Source organism: Falco peregrinus, chromosome 5 (assembly GCF_023634155.1).
Source record: "Falco peregrinus isolate bFalPer1 chromosome 5, bFalPer1.pri, whole genome shotgun sequence".
NCBI lineage: Eukaryota > Metazoa > Chordata > Aves > Falconiformes > Falconidae > Falco > Falco peregrinus.
The window spans coordinates 77,475,353-77,496,149 of record NC_073725.1 but is presented as its reverse complement, the minus strand read 5'-3'; the positions used below and the strand labels follow the sequence as shown (position 1 = coordinate 77,496,149).

The 20,797-nt window shown below is 46.8% G+C and overlaps 2 protein-coding genes across 12 annotated transcripts in view; both read right to left on the bottom strand.

Annotated features, from left to right (window-relative positions):
- SEC14L5 (SEC14 like lipid binding 5) overlaps window positions 1-6,646 on the bottom strand; it is a 38,833-nt gene extending 32,187 nt beyond the window's left edge. Inside the window, exons 1-5 of one of the 8 annotated variants that reach the window (XM_055803823.1) lie at window positions 6,523-6,646; window positions 2,693-2,796; window positions 2,439-2,589; window positions 1,932-2,048; window positions 695-770 (exon numbers count right to left, since the gene is read on the bottom strand). In XM_055803823.1, the coding sequence (XP_055659798.1) occupies window positions 695-757 (63 nt within the window). In that variant the 5' untranslated portion in view covers window positions 758-770; window positions 1,932-2,048; window positions 2,439-2,589; window positions 2,693-2,796; window positions 6,523-6,646. Of the gene's footprint in view, window positions 1-694; window positions 771-1,931; window positions 2,049-2,438; window positions 2,590-2,692; window positions 2,797-3,421; window positions 4,121-4,150; window positions 4,195-6,522 lie in introns of those variants that run through there. The other 7 variants (XM_055803825.1, XM_055803824.1, XM_055803826.1 and 4 more) reach the window with 7 other exon arrangements.
- Window positions 6,647-6,886: 240 nt separating this feature from the next.
- The window catches only part of LOC101919904 (syntaxin-binding protein 4-like), a 52,203-nt gene continuing 38,292 nt past the window's right edge, over window positions 6,887-20,797 (bottom strand). For 2 of the 4 annotated variants that reach the window (XM_055803827.1, XM_055803829.1), the window contains exons 13-22: window positions 20,598-20,694; window positions 19,319-19,446; window positions 18,667-18,759; window positions 18,053-18,118; window positions 17,768-17,956; window positions 17,361-17,477; window positions 16,083-16,132; window positions 15,239-15,369; window positions 13,837-13,894; window positions 6,887-13,063 (exon numbers count right to left, since the gene is read on the bottom strand). In XM_055803827.1, coding sequence (XP_055659802.1) covers window positions 12,958-13,063; window positions 13,837-13,894; window positions 15,239-15,369; window positions 16,083-16,132; window positions 17,361-17,477; window positions 17,768-17,956; window positions 18,053-18,118; window positions 18,667-18,759; window positions 19,319-19,446; window positions 20,598-20,694 — 1,035 coding nt within the window. In that variant the 3' untranslated portion in view covers window positions 6,887-12,957. The remainder of the gene's footprint in view (window positions 13,064-13,836; window positions 13,895-15,238; window positions 15,370-16,082; window positions 16,133-17,360; window positions 17,478-17,767; window positions 17,957-18,052; window positions 18,119-18,666; window positions 18,760-19,318; window positions 19,447-20,597; window positions 20,695-20,797) is intronic. The other 2 variants (XR_008747196.1, XM_055803828.1) reach the window with 2 other exon arrangements.

Here is a 20,797-nt window from a genome sequence, read left to right as displayed (position 1 = left end):
AGGATATTTGACTTACACCTTGAAGAGCAGGGACAAAGTCCAGAATATCACAAATGTCTTTAAACTCTACCCAAGGAAGCTGCCATGGTCACATTAGCTTTCTGCATCACCAGCGAAAGAACTTCAATTACAGCCCCCAAGCCCCTTGTTGAAACCACAAAATTTGGCGAGAGCTCTCAACATTTCAATCACAGAGTAAGCAGGGAAGAACTATACGTAAGAATTTTTCTAGCTTTTAACCTAATCAAAAAGCTTGGTGTGATTTAGAATCAAGTTCTAGATACATACACCCTTCAATACTGATTGGGGTCATATCTAGAGAGATTCTAAACTGAATGGCATTTGGTGGTAAGGCAAAGACAATGTCTGGCCACAAACTGACCCTGCCTACCCGAACATCACAATCTTTTCCTTCCTTGTGAAAGAATAATGATAGAAAGTTGTGTTTTGTTAGGGTTTTTTCCCCTCTAATGACTAAATTGCCTCTCTTAAAATACTGAAACGTTGATTCTTTTTTTTCGTGGAAAATTGAAGAAAGGACAAAAAGATAATAAAAGCTAAACCTCTCTTCCCACAATGTACCCATAAGGTTGCCATAAAGACACACAAGCCAAAACCGCAGTCCCCCACCCCCACTGGCGTGAGGTCGCAGCCCTTAGCAGCTGGAGAAGTAAAAGTGCTGAGTATTACTTACTGCCATGACGAGCTCAAAAGGATATTTGTAGACTCGAACTGGGGACTGGTATTTCTGCACCATTTTTACTACACACCTGTAATAGAAAGAAATTGGAAAATTTTAGATCCCTTACGCCAAACACTGCAACATATTCTAGCAATTTTCACAAACAGACCTTACTAGAAGCCTTAACTCTCTTACAGAGAGGAGGAGACGTTAGGTAGAGTATCTCGCTTAGCAAGCCAGTGGCAGAGACAGAACATGAGGCAGGTTCTGGCAGTCCCAGTCCAGTGCTGTGTTCAGTACGCAGTAGCGTCCTTTGCTGCTTCCCAATGCTACTGCAGCAAATTCAACTTCGAGCTCCAACAAAATTCACGATAATTAAAGCACAAAACAGAGATGTAAAGCCAGACTCAATTGTACTCTGGAGAAGGAGTCTGTCTTAAGAGCCTTGCAAAGCTTAAATGGCGATTCTTCCCCTTATCCCCCTTTTCTGCATTACATTTGTAATCATTACGCAAAATCCCCCTTGTTGAAAGCTTCCACAGCTTCCCGTATTTTGGCATTTTAAATGCTTTTGTGCACAAAGTAGCATTCAGTTGTTTTAACCCACTAAAAGAAAGGAAAAAGGAAACAGCATGCTTAAAGAACATGCCTGATGCTAAGCTAGCAATCACATCCCACTGACTGGATGCCCACTGCTTCCAGCTGAACTAACGAAATAATTGCATGCAATGGAAACAATTCAGTCCTCAGCATTTCATTTCTCTTAGCCACCTCTCACTGTTCTCATCAGGATTCCTCCCTCAGACTCTCTTGCTGGGGTTTTAACCCTCAAATATGCATCAATAACCAGCATCTCAAGGAAACGCACAAAGCATTAAAAAAGGTTATTAGGCTGCTTTCTGCAATTCCTTTAGGTTCCTTTACATTGCTCCTATTAATACCGTCTATGAACATCAGAAACACAAAAGACTGGATAGCTGGTTTGAGACACTATGCTGATTCCACCCCACTCAAATTCCACTGCTTAAGCAGACACGGCCCTCGGCAACATGACGCAGTGTAGCACGGAACTCAACAATCAGAGCACTAAGACAGCTTATCCCTGACACTTCAAGCCCAAAAACGGAGGTGAAACATGAATTAGAAGGCGAACGGCGATTCTCTCTCAGAAAGACTGCTGCAAAATGCCATCACACAGTAAAATCTAAGCAAAGAAAAGGGGAAAAGAGATATTAAAAAGTTTGAGTACCTGGGAATGGGGAATGTTTGTAGAAGAAGGGTCTCACAATCAGTTATGCTGCAGAGGACCACGTTATCCAAGGAACAATGTTCAGGACTTGCTGGATCTCTATGAGTCTTACAGGTACTAGAAGCCAGTCCATGCAGAACAAGTTTACGCAGAGCAAATGCATCAGCAGAGCATCCAGCTCAACCTGAAGTGAGTGGAGCAGGGACAAGCAAACACCCAGGAAGCCCAGGCTGCTATCACATATCAGATACCCGACCCAAGAGGCACGGGGCACCTTGTAACGTAATGCTGTAATATGATTATGCAAGCGCAATACCTAGGCTGTGCGGGAACCTTCCAAGTAAGTGCAAATATAGCAAGAGAAGCCTCATCAAATGTATTTAACTGCGATCTTGCTCCCCGTTCTGACCCCACCTGCTAAACCAGGAATTCTTGCACCTCCCTAGAAGGGGGTCAGAGATCTCTACAGGAGGAAGTCTCAAGAAAGACCAGTCAGTCTAGAATCACCTGGACTGGAAACAGTGTCACCAGCAACAGAGCAACGGGGCGGCACAAGCTGTAGTTCAACGGCCTTAACCATGCTGCTTGGACAGATCTTTTACTCCCTGGCAGCTGCAATACCCGATTGCCACAGGTTTATTGCCCTGTACTTCTGTAACTGAGAGAAGTTTGAGAAAAAGAGTCCATGACTATTATATCCATGGGAAGCTGCAGAAGAAAGACAGCTGGTAATTCACATGTGCCCTACAAACCTTTCATACCTTGGGGACAGTGTAATGGCAGACCTTCTATACTCTCTCCTCAAAACAGAGCTGCGAGACAGACATTCTGCTTCTCAAAGCAAGAGGGACTCCAGCTATAACTCCTAAAAAAAAAAATAAATCAGAAAAGGTAGTGAAAGGTAGCTACTCAGTACACAAGATACTGATGGGTGAATAGCACTGATAATGATGTAGGATTTTTCAGGTGTTACCACTGGGCAGCTGGGCCATATTAGCTAAAGACATGCAACCTCACAGGGCTTTTGAACCAAAAAGATAGACATGTTTTTAAAGTTATCTCATGTATTCCACCCAAATTATAACCAAATATGTTCAACCACCTCATAAAGAAAACCAGACAGAAACTACAGAATACGTCTGCTCCTTAAACATCCATCCTTCAACGCCAGCCTCTCCAGTGGCCCAGGCTAGCTGCTCTATTTTGTATTTCCATCTGGTTAAAAGCACATATTAGGAAACACAGCTCAGCTGAAGAGCAGTGACTCACTAAACTACAGCTAGATCACTTAGAAACCCCAATCCACAGCCAAACCTGTAGCCATTCACTGGGTAACACCAGGGAAGAGCACGATTTCAGTTGGCGGAGCCCAGTGCAGTTGTAAAAACTCAGAGAGGCTAGAGCTGTCAATGCAATGAAGCGGCATATCTAGTTAACAACCACCTTAACCGTCCCAATTAGACAGTAAAAGTGTTTCAGTTATTGCATACCTGAACACTGAAAACCACAGCAGCTACATTTCACAAAGCATCCCGTGACATGCTGACAGCAGTGCCAACAGCACGGAGACTCAACAGCCTGCAGCTCCCTGCAGAGTCCAGCTGGCCTGCGTGCCCCCTTTTGCTACAACCCATACAGCAATTCACAGATGAACCAAACCCTAGAAGGCAGAGAGTTAATTATAAGCTTGAGATACACCAGCTGGCACTGTACCAGGGGAAAGTGGGCACGGAAGAGGGCATGAAATGGAAGGATATGAACCCCGATGACACACGCATTTCCCTGCTGTAACTTCAGTAGCATTTCAGAGAAATGGTGAATCCTTAACAAGAAGTGGCACACATACCGCATGCAAAGCTACCACGACATATTAGCTGAGCTGGAAGACTGTGAGGGCTCCCATGAGGAATACACATTGCTACACACACAGCAAAGGGAAGAGAGGCAGTGATATTAACTATATGTTTCTATTTTATTTAGAATCGTGCACTACATCCCTGAGGGTTTTTCCATATGCTTAACTTTTATTCTACCATTTGTAGGAGAGGCTTACTTAACAGAATACAGGCAAACAGTTGGAAATCAGAAACTGAGTTTATATATTAAATATACATAAAGCCCTGAGTCAAAACCTCCAAACCCCTGCTTCTCATCCAGGCTAGTATGAAGTCATTCAGCTCTTTCCACATTAGAACTGCCTGTTGGATGGTCAAACTCACCAGCAAGTGACTTTATTACTTCTCCCACCCGTGGTGGTTTCTTTTTGGCTGAAAGAGAACAACCAAGCAATTTTTTTGTTTTGTTTTTGACAAAGAACTGCTGAAAATAGAAGAATTCCAGACTTCCTCAAATACTATTGCAACATGTGAAAGCTGGCTCTGGCACCCAGCTAAGCTGATATTTCCAGTTAGAAAAAGGTGGATTCTGCAGGGCCATAGGCTTTCCTCCCCCCTTCTACAGTAAGGTGGAGAGAAAGTTGTGTGACGTTTCCTCTGCCTGAAATGCCTTTCACTTAAGTAGACAATGACATAGTAGCCGATACTTTACACAATAATAAGATGGTACCAAGCTGTAGGATGTTTATTAGAGCTCTTTCACATAAGAACTTGAGAACAAGTCTCTCATAGCTCGATAGGAGGAAGCCTCAAAGGGGCTCAAAGTGCCAGCATAAGCCTTTTGTATCTTTTAGAAGCAGACATCTTCCTAGGTGGGCCTTCATCTTACACCCCCCCCCCCCCCACGAACCACCTGTGGTGCAGGGGTGAAGCAGCACAGAGGGCTGCAAGCCAGTGGACTGTTGTGGAGCCTAGCCACCACTCTGTACACCTTGCAGAGATGCCCGGAGTCCTGTTGCAGATTATAATCAAAGACAAGCAACACAAACATTCACACAGCAACATTCACACGTTCTTTACAACACAATAAGGAACAGCCTTTTTAGCTAAGATGGGAAGAAGAAAAAGGAACAGCGTACAGCATTCTGCTCTCAAAGGCTTGTAAAGCTAGCAGTTTTTTCGATGTATGTATCAAAATAAGCTCCACGGCTAATACTTCCACCCCTTCATCTCGTAAATTAATTTTCTCACCAAAGAGCCACCACTGACCTTTTATGCATAGCCACATGCTAAATCCCTGGTCCTTGCCAACCTGCAGCAGTAGATAAGCTCTCCTGAAGGAAAGCCCCTCATTCCTCACCTTGCTACTCCATAGGAAGTCACACTATGCCATTTTATCCATCAGCTCTAGTGCCAACAGTTCAATATTCAAGTTCAATTTACGCAGGGAGACATGCTTCAGCTTAACACATAAAACAAGAGCAGGTCCAGTCAGCCTGTCACTTGTCAGCGTAACAAAGCACCAACACAAAATTTCAGCTCGCCTGAAGTTTGCAGTCATTTTTCCTTGGGACACAGGTCACTGTACACGGCACACTTATTAGCCCAACGAGACAAGTGGGGCCACCAGCACAACCCTCCTCTCACCATCCGCAAGCCGATTTGACTACTTGGAGGAGTTAAGCCAAGTGACCCAGAGAACAGCACATGCTTGGTTTAACCCTGCCCTAAAGCCAGTGGGGTTTTATACAGAAGCTGACCCAAATACATCAATACATTCAGCAGCACTTTACCAGGGTCAGCCTTTGAGTTTACAAATACTTCAGGGGCAGATTTTGGGGTCTGGGTGGTTTTTTTTTTTTGTGGGTTTGTTTGGAGTTTTTTGTGTGTGTGCGCGGGTTAGGTGGGGTTTGTTGTTTGCGGGTTTTTTTGTGTGTTTGTTTTGTTCGGTTTAGGGGTTTTTTTTGTTTGTTTGTTGGGTTTGGTTTTTTGTTTGCTTTGCTTTTTGGCCTGGTGGGTTTTTGACGCTGTTGTTGGCGGGGGAGGGGCGTTGTTTGGTTTTTGGGTTCTTTTTGATTTGCAGGCCCAGCGAGAGCACAGCCACCACCGGGGTGCCGGGGCAGGGGATGCCGCCCACACACAGAAGGCACCGGGGTCCCACTGGCGGCCCCCTCCCTGCACCCCGCGCGTGGGCTGCTCCGGCCCGCACCACTGCCAGCGAGGGGCCAGCCAGCCCCTACCCAGCTTCCCCTAAACGGGCTGAAACCACCAAACTTTTTTTTATTTATTTTTTAAATTAACCTGACCGCCCCCCAGCTGGCTCAGCCTGCCGCTCACCACCCCCCCCCGGGTTTTTACCCGCTCCCTCCCAGTCCCCGCAGGATGATGACCCCGGCCCCCCGCCGTACAGGTAACGGCCCCCGTGCCCCCGCACGAAGGGCCCGGGCACACGGCGGCCGCCCCTCAGCCCCCCGCGCCGGGACGAACCTGACAGGGCGGCCCGGAGGGACCGCTGAGGGGCGGGCACGGGGGAGAAGGGGGTACAACGGGAGAACGGGGAGCCGAGAGGGGGAGAACGGGGAGCTAAGAGGGACGGCTGAGGGGGGGAGAACGGGGGGCTCGGGGAGGGGTCTAGGAGGGGCAGAGCGGGGGGCTGAGGGGGGGAGAAGGGGCGACAGCGGGGAGCCGAGAACGGGGAGGGGAGGGTGGGACCTATAGTGCCCGACGCGGCCGCCCCCCGCCCCACACCCCCTCACCGCGGAACCCGGCCGGGCCCATCCCGGGCTGCGCTGCCGCCGCCGCTGCTGCCGGCTCCACGCGCCGCTTCAACCGCCGCGCGCCGGCCCCGCCCCGCCGGCCGCCCCGCCCCGCCCCGCGGCGCCGCAGAGCGCTGTCCATTGTGCTGCGCGGCCCCGCCCCGCGCACGTGCCCCCGCCGCCATGTCGCGGCGCGGCGCTGAGGCGAGGCCCGGGCCTGGGGGTCGGTGCGGCGGGGCCGGGTCCCTCGGCCAGCGCGGCCGGGCCGGGCGGCGGGGCCGGGGCAGAAGGGCCTGGCAGAGCATGGTACGGCCACCGCAGCAGTGTGGCCACAGGCTTTAGCAGGAGGTTTCGCACTGGCTGCCTGCTGGGCTGTAGCCGCGGGCCTGGCGCTGCAGGCCGAGCGGGGTGGCTCACGGGATGTAGTGGGGTTTAACTTAGGACTGTTTTCTGCCTTAGAACAGGAGGTGTGCAGGGAGATGGGCTCAACTTGGCCTACAGGGCAAGCTTCCCGAGCTGTCATCTGTTCGTTGCGGAGGAGGAACCCACTCAGGTCTGGGCTGGAGGAGGCAGAGCCACAGCTTGTCCTGGGGCAGATCAGATCTTTGTGAACCAAGATGCCTGATCACGTCAGTCCTTAAACTCTTGTCATTGCATTGTACGGAGGTTTGCTTTATTATGGGACTCATTGCACAGCTACAAACTCAACACTTCGAGCAAACGTTCCCGTAACTAAATTCTCCCTTAGGTAACAGGTAATCATCCAGCTCTGTGGCGTTGAAAAGGGTGCTGGGGTGTGTTCTGACCTCTCAGCCTTTTTTTCTGTCACCATCTTTGAATAGCTGTACATTGTTTCATGAACGCTGGGGAGATTGCGCTTGTGCTGTGCTTTGGAGTGTATGGTGAGGCTGGACTCTGTTCATCGAACCGTGAGGCTGTAGCAGGTAGTTGTCACCACCTGGTGAGGGTCCTTGAGAACACGGCTCTACTGGAAGAAAGGATGCCTGTGTAGCCACTTTGGGGCAGGAGAGACAGCTGCTGAGCAGGTGCATGGTCCTGGGTGGGAGGAGCACATGCCATCAAGGAGTGATGGAAGAGCAGGATGTGGGAGACCAGCCTGCAAAAACCAGCACCTTCAAAGCCTCCTTCCAAGATCTCCCTAGGGACCAGCTGCCACTTTGCATGATGTTATTGAAAAACATCGCACTCACATTTAGTGCTGCTTTTTCTTTTCCTGTCTCACCAGTTCTAGCTGTAGAGCATCCCCTTATCTGGGCAGGCATTTCAGGAAGCTGCAGTCATATTTCTTATCAGCAATATTTCCTGAAATGCTGTCTCAAACTGAGGAGACCAGCCTGACGCTGCTCTGTAAACAACAATCCCACAGAGCTGTCAAATGTCAAAGCACTCAAGGCTGCAGCCTGCAGAATCAGAGCAGGCAGCTTTTCCTAGAGACCTTCACAGCACAACTGGGCATTGAAAGCCACAAAGTTACCCAAAGCCTGCAACATCTATGTTCACTGTATAAATAAATGCTGTCTTTTCCCATTTGGAATGCAACTTTTTTTCCAGACAAATGGTATTTCTCTCTCATTCCTCAATCACTGTTAAATTTTCACAGAGAAAACAGAAAAAAATAAAATACCATTTCCGTCTTCTTGCTACAAAACTTACACCAGCCCATTACTACTTTGTGACCTAATTGCAGTAGTTTTCCTTTGGTTCTAACCATAAAAGCTGGTCGAGATTCTGGCAAGTAACATCCCATCCTTTCCTCTGCTGGGCAGCCCTGACTGTAACTCCTGTTTTCCAACAGATAATTTCTCCTGTCGCCAAAAGATCACCATGGCATTTTCCGGTGTCAGTAGGCTACATTTTCCCTTGACACAGAGCCAACTCTTCCCTGGCATTCCCAAGGGCCATGAAGACTCTTGCTGTCCTTCCACCTGCTAGGACTGGGTGCTTGCCTCGAGGGCTGGCGTTCAGCCCTCGGTATTTCTCATGGGAGCTGCTCAGAAAGAAGTTCTCACCCCATAGCAGCCCAGCCCAGGAACTCCTGCCAGTCCCTGCAGTTAGGAAGGAGAGCGTCTGCCAGGAAGGACGTCTGGTCTGGAGATACCATTCAGCCTCCACTTCCCCCATTGCAAACTCTCTCTTCCTCCTAACTTTTATGCCTTAACTGTGGGCATAAATTTGAAAAACTCAAGATTCAAGTGAGCTGGTGCATCATGCGCAGAAAAAAACTTACAGGGTTTGTTCATGGTATTGTAACTCCTATTTACCTCATTACGAAAACAGTTGACCTCTGAAGAAGCTGCAAAGGACATTTCTGGCAATGCTGTAGTCAGCCAGTCCAGAAAATTCTCTGGTCTGTCTTGGAGGTGCTGGGGTACTCAGGCCTGTGCAGAAGAAAGGTCACGGTGTAGCAGAAAGGCAGCATCATGCAGCCAGCCTGGCTCTTTCTGCACTGTCACACTAAGGTGCTTTCCAGCCCTCCTTCACACGTGTTCAACAACCCTTAGAAAATCGGCATTGTTTAAACATTAAAGAGTGTCTTTAAAAATTCAGCAGCAAAGTTCACCTGCTTTTTAAAGCCATATTTAAAGTGGCGTGGAAGTGTATTTCGACTGTCTGGAACTGGGCTTTGGTCCAGCCCATGTCACTGAGTGGAACTGGGAGAAAGAGGAGGCTCTGCAGCCTCCAGCACTGGGAGCAGACACGTTAGTCTACTCCACAGCAGTGTTCAGGGCTAGCTTTCACCTCTGCTACCCCTACATCTCTGTAGAGAAGCTTTTTAGCATTTAACCTAGCTCTGTTTCATGAAAGTTAAGCAAAAGTTGGATCTGTTGTTTTGAGAGCCAATAAAAGTTAAAATGTTGAGGCTTTCTTCACTGAAAAGATGGATCAGCAGTACCTCATACCACACCATTCGCCAGATCCTTTTGTGTCAGAAGGTTGCGCGCTGGATCCTGTGGGTCCCTAGGGCTTTGCCTTCCCCACACCACTCAGAGAAGCTGATACTGTCAGTCCCATTTCTTTTCTCATGCAAAACTGAGCTGAAATGTGCTGCCCAAGGTCACACAGTGAGGTGGCAGAGATCACTGGCAGAGACGAAACTGGAGATCAGACGAGCTCTAGTCCAGCACATTTACAGCAGATTCCGTTACGTTACCCATCAGACTGCAGATAAACAGTGTGCTAATGGCTCTCTGCTACATTCACCTTTCAAGATAATACCTAGGTGGCTACCTGCCCAACCTTCCCCTTTTCTGCAGCTGTTAAAATAGCTAGATAGTCAGATCTTGGTTTGGTTTTTTGTGTTAGGGAGAGAGGTCTCCCAACCTCTGACCCACCAACACAGTTAAGAACTGAATTTCTGCTTTGCATAAGAAAAGTACAAAATAAAACCATCACATCAGTGATACTGAAGCCCCAAAGCTTCCAGGTCAACAGCTGACCACGCTGATGCTCTTTAAATGCATCTTTATGAGCTTATACCCATATAATGTGTTGAACGTGGTCTATTATGTCCATTTATGGGGTCTGTTTGCGTTTTCTCCGGTGGCTCATAAAATACGTGTCATTGTCCATCTTATTCACTCAGGAAGATCTAATACCATGCAAGACTCATTTTTATCAGAAATACTCTTCCTTCTCTTCCTCATTTCTGTTCAGTCATACTGGGACCCTCTCAGACAGATACAGCACATTGTGACAGCAGCACATCTCCACAAGCTTACAAGCAAGCCATAATACTGCAAATGAAGACAGAATTCAGCTCTCTACTAGACAGGCCCTGCATGAATAAAATGCATCCTGTTTAAATGTCATATTCCCTGACTTCTCTGCACTGTTTGCTCCTTTATGCATTTCCCGTTTTGCCTCTTGGAAGCTCCGTGAGGAGACATCACCCCGTGACTTGCTGAGTTCTGCCCAATTCCACTTGCCTTGGAGTAAAGCATGACACAAGTTTGTTATTCTGGGTCACCGAAATCAACATCACCTCCAGGAGCACAACTCTCATCCTAGCTTAGCTTTCAACATTGCTCTGAAAACGTAGCAGTTAATAACACCACTATTAATAGAGACTGGAAAGGTTTCTGTGCTTGAAGCAGAGGCAAAAGGAACGTGATAAATTCAAAGAAAATAATGGAGACCAGCTAAGAAATCTGACTGCTTTGGAAAGCACACAATGCTTGGTCCTTGCTTGATGCAAGGATCTCCCGTGGCTGATAGGAACCTGGAGGATTTCTCTTCCAAAGAGGTTGCCAGTAAGCTGAGAGTGCAGAACTGTCTGGGCTTTTTAAAAGGTTAATATCTTCACAGCTCTTTTACTAGCAGACAGCTCAGGATACAAAAAATACAGCAGCCCTGGGTCAGCATCTTGTCGTTTCCAGCCTTTGCCATGTGTTAGCATCAACTGCACAATGTTTGTTGTGGTTTGCCAGGCTTGTCTCATCCAAGCCCTCACCTCACCCGCTGTGATACTTTTATACAAAATTTTCTCTCTTGGGACATTAAAATACAAATCACTTGACTATGGAAGCAACATTGAGTATATTCTCTTTCAGACCATGCAGCTGACCCTGCTGGGATGGGACTGGCCTGTACCCTTCCAGCGCAGGTGGGGCTCAATACTCGTATTTTGAGAAAATCACATGATCACAAAACTGTTGACTTCCACAAGTTTGGCCTAAATAGTTCTGTTTTCCCCATAACATGTTCCTTTTCTACCAGGTTTCTGAAGCGCCACTGGGTATACGTAATGACACAGTACGGCTGAAGACCTGCTACTTCCCAAAATCTTGTTTGTACTGTTCTCTGGCAAGTGTGGTGAGCAAGGGCTGGAGACATCTCCCTAGGATGCAACCTCCAGCCAAATGTCTTTTGAAGACACCCTGCTAGGAGCAGATTGGTACCTGCCATATAACCCCAGGGAACTGGAGATGTTTTTCCTAGAGACAGGGTACACCAAACTGGTGAGACTGGATTTTGCTCTGTGCACCCGCATCTGTCTTCTTGCAACTTTGCCCTGCCTATATAACATACAAGATGAGAACAAATCCATAGGGCTAGTAACTCCAGTATTTGCTACCACTCCATCAAAACAGAGAACACTGGGGAACAAGATATTAACCATAGGGTATCCCAAGATTAATGTTTTTTTAAAAAGTATCTCTTCCTGGGAATATTCTTTGTGAGTGGTCCAAAGAATTAAGTTTCCTTTTAGAAGTCTTTTAATATATATTCTGAGGCATGCATTCAAAAGATTTAATTTACCTTGAGCTATGAAATTAAGTTTAACCAAAATTTCAGACTGACTGTTTATGCAGGCAGCTGTGAAGTTTCACCACACAGTTACTGTTTTAGCAGTCCAGCAATATCTTTTGAGTGCAGTAGTTACTGGGGAGGGTCATGATTTTTCCTAAGCCTTTATTTTAGGCTATAAAGGAGCACATGCATTGAACTCCCACAAAGGAGATTTGAAGTAATCAAAAATTCTGTGTAAAAGCCAGAATGCACCCCATTTTCATGCAACTTCTCAATGCATCTTGCTAGGAGCTGCCAAAATGAGAGGGAGGAAAAAAAAGGGCTCAGGCAGGGTCTTTGTCCCAGAGATGCTGAACGCAGCAACTGCAATCAGAGCCCAGAAAGCAAACGCCTTGTGAGTAGTGTTTCCATTTTATTTTCCAGACCTTCTGTTCATCTTGGATCTCTACCCCATTCATTGCTATCTTGCAATACAATCTTGCATCATGTGTATCTAATTTCCAAGTGTCACTGCAGGCTTTATTGAGCTACGTTCATTATGTCCTCTCTTGCATTCCAGGGAGTGCCTGGTGCTCAGCAATAGATGGCCACCGGCAGCATACAGCTGGCTATCTCTGCACTCTGTCCAGCCACTCGCTGAGATGGCACTTTCCCTTTCAAGCATTGCAGCTGGGATAAGCTATACAAAAAGAATAAAAAGAGAAATACCTATCCCGAACAGCTAGGACGCTACAGATTAAGCTGCTTTGATTACAGTTGCTAAATATACTTTGGTTTTTCAAATGAAACACCAAAAGGAATCTGTTGGAGACCCCTGAGTCCCTCAGGTACGTTCATGCTCCTCTCACTACCCAGAATACAAGCTCTAAAAGGCTGCCAGTGAAATCCAGGCCCTTGTAGCCTCTTGAGAAAATTTTTTTCCTATAAAGCTGCAAAACCGTGAGCAAATAGCCTTGTATGATAACTCAGAGGTAGACACGCAGGGGAGGTTGCTGAAAAAGTCTTGGGTAGTCAGGAAGAATTAGTCTCGTGTTAGAAAGCTTGTTGCTCGGTCTGGTTTGCCTGGAGGTGGAAGCACTGGTGGTGTGTCCTTCCCCTCTCCCGGCCCAGGAGCAGCTGTGTTACGGACAGCGCGGCTCAGAGCATGGGCAAGCCGTGTGAGGTTTATGTAGGCGGCTTAGGCAGTTCGTTGGTTGAGCTTGGTGGCTGCGGTTGATCGCTCTTGGTCTGGCTTGCAGGAGGGGGCCACGTGGTCTTCTGATGAAGATGGCTGAAAACGAGAAAGAGGTTTTACATAGTTTGGGAGAAGGACGCAGAGGATAACATGATGACAACGCCCGTTAGGAAAGACGAGTGGGCCACGGATCTTGTATGGCTAGTGGATAGTGCTGGCCACCTGTTTTGTCTGAGAATGCTCTTCATAACCTTGAACTCGTGGTTTGCAAATGCCTGCTTTTTACCTAACTAAAAACCTGTGCTGTCAGATCTTCAGCTCGAGTTAAGGTGATCAGCTAAGACAGTAGATGTTTAGGTCTCAAATTGCCCTTTCAGCAGATATATTTAGGACATGGCTCGGTTAAATATAAGCCATTTAAGAGGTTTTAGGGAAATTCTTAAGATACTGAAGGTCCAAAATAAAGCTCCCCTTGGCCAGGGCTTCACAGCATCTTGATACCACAACATAAAAGATGACACATTCAGTGATGCTTTTTTCCTTCCTCAGAACTCACAGTGGTCTAAAAAATGCCAGCTAGACAAGCCATAGAACTGCAAATTCCCATCTGGCCTGAAGGAAAAAGAACATTTCAGAGAACAAAAGAGAGATTCAGGAATTCACACTGTACTTCACTGTGCAGGGTGGGAAGTCTCTTGCTGTCTAGGAAGAGACGTATTTCTCTCATATGGCCATCTGGAGGCCTCTACTAGATTATCAGGTTAAAAGTCATCGAGCAAAAAATTTGATTAAAAAGCCCAACAAAACAAACAGGAATTGTTAGTATGTGTGTTGTCAAATTTACAGACCATGGCAGTTTTGACACCTACTCCTTGTAATTTGGGATTCCTTCAGCAGGCAGGCACTGGTCCCTGTCCCATGGCAAAGCTGCAAATGTAAGCACACAGCCAAGTATAAGTGAAGGGTTAGCAAATATGCCCAATGCAAGTAGCACATTATGATTATGCACATTTAAATGATGCAGGAACTCTGAAAATGCTGACATGCTCATGTATCAGAGGTACTCCTTAAAGGCTACAATTATTTTCCTTGTGTCTTGTACTTTGAGACAAAGACAACGCTGGACCATGGCCATGTTTAGCTGGCGAATAGCATCAAAGAGTAAGGACGGGGCACCCGTTTGGGGCTGTACGCTCACCTGATCGTAACACGGAGGAGATCAGAAACTCTCCCTTTGCATGGAAGGGGACAAGCGCGGGGTCAAATAACTGCTGCCAAGAAATGTTTGTGGCTCACGGACTAAACTCAAGAGTCCCAGGTCGGGAAAGCTAATTCAGACTCCATGGAGCTAGGTGCTGTTTCTCTGATTTTCTCCCATCCACAAACATGGGAGGGGAAGGGTGTCTAGCCTGATTTGTACACCAAGAAAACAGGGAGATTACTGCTCCCCCCTGCTCGGCATTGTTGGAGTCATAGCTGGGTGGTATAACGAAGGCTTGGATCCCTGGTTCAAAGCTATTGAGAAACTGGACAGGGTCCAGCAAAGGGAGCCTGAGGGCTCCTGACCTGCAAGGAGGGGCTGGGGAGGGCTGAGGGAGCTGGGCTTGTTCACCTGGCAAAGAGAAGGCTGAGAGGCAATCTCACAGCACCCACTCCACTTCAAGGGCAATTAGAAAGGTGTTGCAGCCAAGCTTTTCTTGGCAGTGGCAGACAACATAACTGGAGGCAGTGGCCACGTAGTGCACCTGGAGGAGCTCAGACTAGGTGCTGGGAAAATCTTTTTCATGGAGCATAATACAGCACGGGAACACAGTATCCAGAAAGGCTGTGGATCTCCATCCATGGAGGCTGAAAGCACAGCTGGCTAAACCCACTGCAGACCTCATCCAGTGTGATGGTCCTAACTGGAGTAGAAGAGTTGCCTCCTGATCTCCCAGTCCCTTTCAACCAGCATTTCTACAATTCTGTGAAACCACCCTCCTGCCTGTTAGGTTTTTTGCCCTGGATAAATGCCTTTCCTGTGGCCCTGGGCACAAGTCACACCCTTTGACTCCTTACACTGCAAGTCTGCATTTCAGATTCAAAGATGAGTCACATGGATACGCAGAGGGCAATTACATCTCGGTTAGCATCAGAGAATCAGGTACACGTATGGGAGGCTTAACTGGTATGACAAAAAAATATGGAAGGTGGTGGAAACTGTAAATAACACTAACAGACATCCCAGAGACTTGTTTGGATTCAGGTTTCTCCAGGTAATTTAGTACTTACCGTCCTTGTTCGAGAGGATTGGCGCTAACAGTTCTTTAGCTTCTGATAGCAAAAGTTCAACAAGATCTGAAGATGGAAGAGATGTATCTGAGACTGCGTCTGTTTTATCCTCTTCTCTTTCACTGTTGGCTCTTATAAATATGGAAAGTGCCATCAATACTTCTATCACAGAATGGTCATTGAAAATCCTGGCCAGCTTCTTGTGAAAGGATATTTTATGTAAATTCTGTGTATTCAGGGGGGATTGTGTCGTGTCTCAATCGCTCAACAGCACAGGAGACTCTTTTAGACATACTTATCAATGGGACAGCGACCTTTCAACGATTTAATCAGTTAAAAACACACAGTGAGTTTGATATACTTTTTTCCAAGTGATAGGAGATAGGCTCAGGTTGAAGGGAGGGAGTCCAGAAGCCTGAACTCTATTTCTGCACGCATTCATGCAGTTGAGAGCCTGGCTCTTTGCTTACACTCTGTCCATTACTGTAACTGCTAATACAAAAGGACACGGTCCTAAAGCCAAAACCTGACTTATCTTAGGAAAAGCAGGCGGGTCAAAGCCTGCTTCTTTGAAACAACCTGCTTAGGGTCTCTGCTAACAAGAGCAACTTAACCAGGGGAGTGTTTCAGCTACTCATTCCCAAAAAAAACCTGAACAGAGACCAACCCCGCCAAGTACCAATCCATCAGCAGCCTCCAGATGATCTTTCTCCCATGGTTTCACTTCCAAGCAACAATATGTTTAGAAACTCTGGGTAGGTTACATGTGAATCACCTTCCCCAGAGAAAGGTCAGAAAGGACATTTCACGTTGCTGTTCACAATTTCCAGAAGCCATCTCCTACCTTTTCTCATCTGGTAACTGACTGGGGGTGCTCAGGACCTTGTGAACATTCTGCCATGCAACAAAAAAAAGAAAAAAAAAAAAAAAGGTTTCAAAGTTGTAGGAATGAATAATTCCTGAGAACAAACCCCATGGGTTTTTCCTGGTGATCAGATTTAATATGACAGTAATCAGCTTCTGCTTATTCATTGCCCTTGAAGCAAGTATCTCAAGGCCTTTTGCAACTTAAGCAACATTCACAGCCTATGCAAATATACAGACACATATAAATTATGCATTTTAATACCAACACTAAAATATACAAAATGCAACATAAAAATACTCTTCCAAAGAACAATTTTGCAGGCTACGTTTCAGCAAGCCTTTATCATCTCTACTAGCAATCCCCGGTTTCTGGATTGTAGCTGCACGTGTAAGCTCTCATTACCATGCACAGTTAATGAATTCTCAAACACTACTGAGGGATGTATAAAAAAAGGAAGATATTTCGCTCCAGTGGTCCAAATCCTGTGATGTGTGACCCTGGGGCCAAGTCAAATTCATTTCCAAAGTCTGGCCCCAACCCGCAGCAGCACATGGTGCTGCAGGTCTAGAAGCGGTGTAACGCTTCCTCCTCTGAGGCAGAGGATGCAGCACCTACGCTCCTTTCGCTCCACCGTTTCCTATTGATTTCAAGAGCTCTTGGGACAGGCTACTAGTAGCTGTAGCAGATATGTTGAATGCTAGTGCTTCCCATGCTGGCCAGTTTGCTAATTATACAAGTTTGTATTCCCGATACAGGGAGTTAAGTGGAAGAACAGTCAATTAAAAGACTAAAGCAATTACGTGTGAGATTTTGCAGGAAATCGGGGTGGGGGGTGGGAAAGCACTCAAGAGCAAAGCCGCTCTTCAAGTTCACACTTGTTGTATAGAGAAACAACCGTCAGTTGTACAGAGGGAAGGTTAAAACACACGTTTTTGGCAGCAGAGGTCATAGAGCAGCCTCAGCTAGAGCATTACAGGGGGACTGGGGAGCTGGGGACAGCAGAGCCACCAGGCACAACCCGCACCACGGTGTTTATGCAGCTCTCAGGTAGATGAGTGTATGTTATTAGTTCATTCCCTAGTTTCTCCTAAACAACAGACAGTGCCTTTTCAGGATTAAATAAATAAATAAATAAATAAATAAATAAATAATCTCTTGCTCATGGAGCAGGAAGTTATTTGGACTTGCAAAATCACCCTTAAGGTAAGAGGCCACAGTGATGCCACCAGCACTGGGGGCGGTTCAGCTCTTCACCTGCACAAACAGGAGCAGTTTCCTATTGCAGATCTCCAGGCGCTTCCGTGAGACTTCTGATTTTCGTAACTGGCCATCAGCCAGCGACAACTGTCTTTTCAGTTCCAGGATGTCCTCCTGAGGTGGGGCCAGAGGGAGAAAAGAAAGGTGATGATGATGCTCTAGCCTTAGCTTTTGGAAACACCAAATTATGACATTTGCTACCAACAGAAAACCACTGTCCTTTTGGAATAGACAGTGGGAATTACACAGATTAGAACACAGACCCATGCTGGCCTTGTGGTCATGCATGACAAATGATGTGTGTGCTATGTTCATTTTCTCCTTTACAAACAGAAGGAGGGGGACCCACAGAAGAAGGGCAAGGAGGGATGTGGGTTTTTTCCCAGGCTGAGGGGTTGCATTACCTCTATTTCAGAGACGTGCTTTGCTTTCTTCCCTGCCAACTGCATCTTCAGTTCTGCAATTTCAGCTTCCAGCAAGTGGATCACTTCCTCATAGTCCTGCTCTGCACTGTGAGCCTGTCTCTGCACGACCTCAGCCATCTGCAGCTTGCTGTGCAGTGTCCGGTTCTCCGAGAGGAACCCCAGTGCTTTCTGGAAGCAGTGAGAGGTTGTGGTGAATGCACCACATATCCCTCAGCTGCCAAGCATCAAAACCACCCCAAGGCTCTCAGCAATCTCTTCACTAACCTGGTTCAGTCTCTGAAGCTCATCTTCCATTGACTTCTTGCTCTTCTCCACCTCTTTCAGGAGAGACTATGGAAAATATTGTGGCCGGATTAGAAGCAGCAGGCAATAGGACATTCTCTAGAAGACGCCCTAGTCTTGCAGACCCTAACCACCAGAATAATATTTTACGGAAGCAGTTGTATGCACTCTACCCCACCACAGCGCTTTTTGGGCTGTGACCTGCACACCTGCAGAAATCTGCCTGGACACAGCTGTGGTGCTATGGCCGCACCAGCAGCCTGCACCTGGGTCAGGATGGGAGGGCAGGTGGTGCTTCTCTTATTCATGGACTTGAATTATTTCTGTCGCACGTTTTTGTATTTCTACATATTTACTCACTTCTAAAAAGTGACTGCATACTTTCAGTGCAATAAGTTTTCATTTGAGGTTGAGAGCACGAAAGAGGCAATTAAGGAGAACCAAGGGTGAGAGCCTCCTTTTTCACGACGAACACACAGAATGCAAACTGGTGACTTTTTAAGAGGGACAGGCTACACCATTACCCTCATGTACAACTACAGCGAGCTACAGCAGAAGGCAGCAGCCAAGAAATCTGCTCAGAGGAGAGGCTCCACCTTTAGCCTTCGGACTTCTTGCCGCAGATCCATCATTTCCAGTTGCAGCTGCTCCAGCTCCTCATTGCCATTACAGCTGAGAGAGTCGAAGGTCTGCAAGGCAGAGGGACAGACAGCATCATGCACCACTTAGGATTTACCAAAAGCAGGGTGCTATATGGTAGGCATATTGTTTTCCATGCCCAGAATAGCGATGCATCAAAATCACTTTGAAAAGGAGTCAGCATTTTTATGCAACAGATCAAAAGGCACATTAAATACTTCAGCTGCACTTTTGGGGTTTTTTTTCCCCACAGGATTTCATTCTCTGATCCCTGACATAGCTGGAATAGCTGTGCTACAGTGAATTTTCATTTTGTGAACCAGGTGAGATTAGTTGGAATTGATTAATTGTAGCTAATTTTCCTTCTGTATCACTGCCAGGCTGCATTTATTATCCCATATATATTGTTATTTCCTTATTAAAAATGAGAAGTCTGAAGTCTTTTGTAGAATTTCCTACAATAAAAATGATTAATGCATAGTCCTGCCTTCTCTTTATAACTCTAGAACAACCAGAAAACAGTAATTTAGCTTTTCCCATCTCAGAAATTCATGGTTTTCATGTAGAAGGTTCATGGATTCAATGTAGGAGAGCGCTGGACTGACTGACCGCAGAGTGGAAAGCCGACGTATCCAGCAAAGTGGCCACCTCATGCTGCGTGAAGAGCAAGGAATTGGAATCCAGACCAGCCTCGTGCAGCTCCTCCTGCATCAGATCCCTGAGTGCTTGGAGAAGATCTATGAAAAAGAATCAGTTTTTACCAAGCTAAAAGAGAAAAGTGCTGTGTTACGAGAAAACACCACTGATGTTGGGGGCACCGACTGACTCCCAAGCAGAGCGGGTTTAGAGACGCCCAGCAGTCTTCTCGAACACCCCTGGGCTCTTTGGCAATCCCACCAAGCTCAAATAAGTTGTTGACAATCTTTGCCAGACTCTGGTTTTCTTACCCAATTGAAAAAAACTAAACTTTTAAAAACAACCCCCACTCCCACCCCCCCCGATATTTTCATAGCAGCGTTTTCATTATTGTATTCTCAAATTTTTAAAATTTTAAGCCCAAACCACATTTCTCTGGCAAAAGGCACCTGCCTGCCTCCTGGCACCAGGATGCTGACTTCAACAAAAAACAACTCCATGACTCCAGCACATAGAAAAGGTGTTAAACTGACAAAAGGTGTTAAATCTGAAAATCCAGATTCATTTTGCTTTCAGACACAGAGGAAAGCACAGCGCAAGGGGCTGCATGGGACAGGAGCCGGCACAGTGGGGGGGGTCCCCAGCCCCTCCAGCCCTCAGCCCCCGGGCTGCAGCAGGAGCCGGAGCCTTTCCACAAAAGCAGCATCTTTATTGCCAGCACATTTGCCAGATACCCCTAATCATCCTTATTTCTCTTGCCACAAACTATAAAGCCAGTTGCTCTGAGGAGGGCTCATGGTTCTGTATCCCACCGCTCGCTCTGTGCAAACACACCTGTCCCAGAGGCATTGTGCTTCGTGAGCCCGTTCTGCCTGGTAGGGATGTAGCTGATGTCTTTGAATTTTTGCAAAAAAACCCAAACTTCTGTGGGCCAGATATGCTCTGGCAGGTCACAGAAAGCAGAGCAGGCTTTCATCGCCTGCGTGTCCTCTGGCCAGCTCTTGCTAGGAAAGCTGGGGTTTTAAGGAAAGCAAACCTTCCCACCGACTTTCTTTTATTCTGATTTTACATACACTTCTACCGAGTGCCTTCTTTTGTATTTGTGACTTTTCTTAACTGTTTTGAGGCTACATCAATACCCAGGCAGGTGTCTTACCTGCCACCTTTCAGCAGATGCCTCTCTCCTTTCTCAGCTGCCAGCAAAGCTACACCAAACTCAAAAAGCCGGTCACGCACAGAGCTGCCCGCTCACCTCCGTAGGCCACCGTCCCCTGTGAGTCTGTGGTCAAGTTTTGCCGTAACTGCCTCTTCTTCTCGTCAGTCACATCCAGACCGAGATACTGCAGAACCTTGAGCAGAAACAATGAACCTTTAAAAAGAAAAATACTGGAAAAGCAATTTTTTGAAGTAAGTGCTGGGAAGACACTTGGTGCTGGGTTTCTCCTGGAGGTG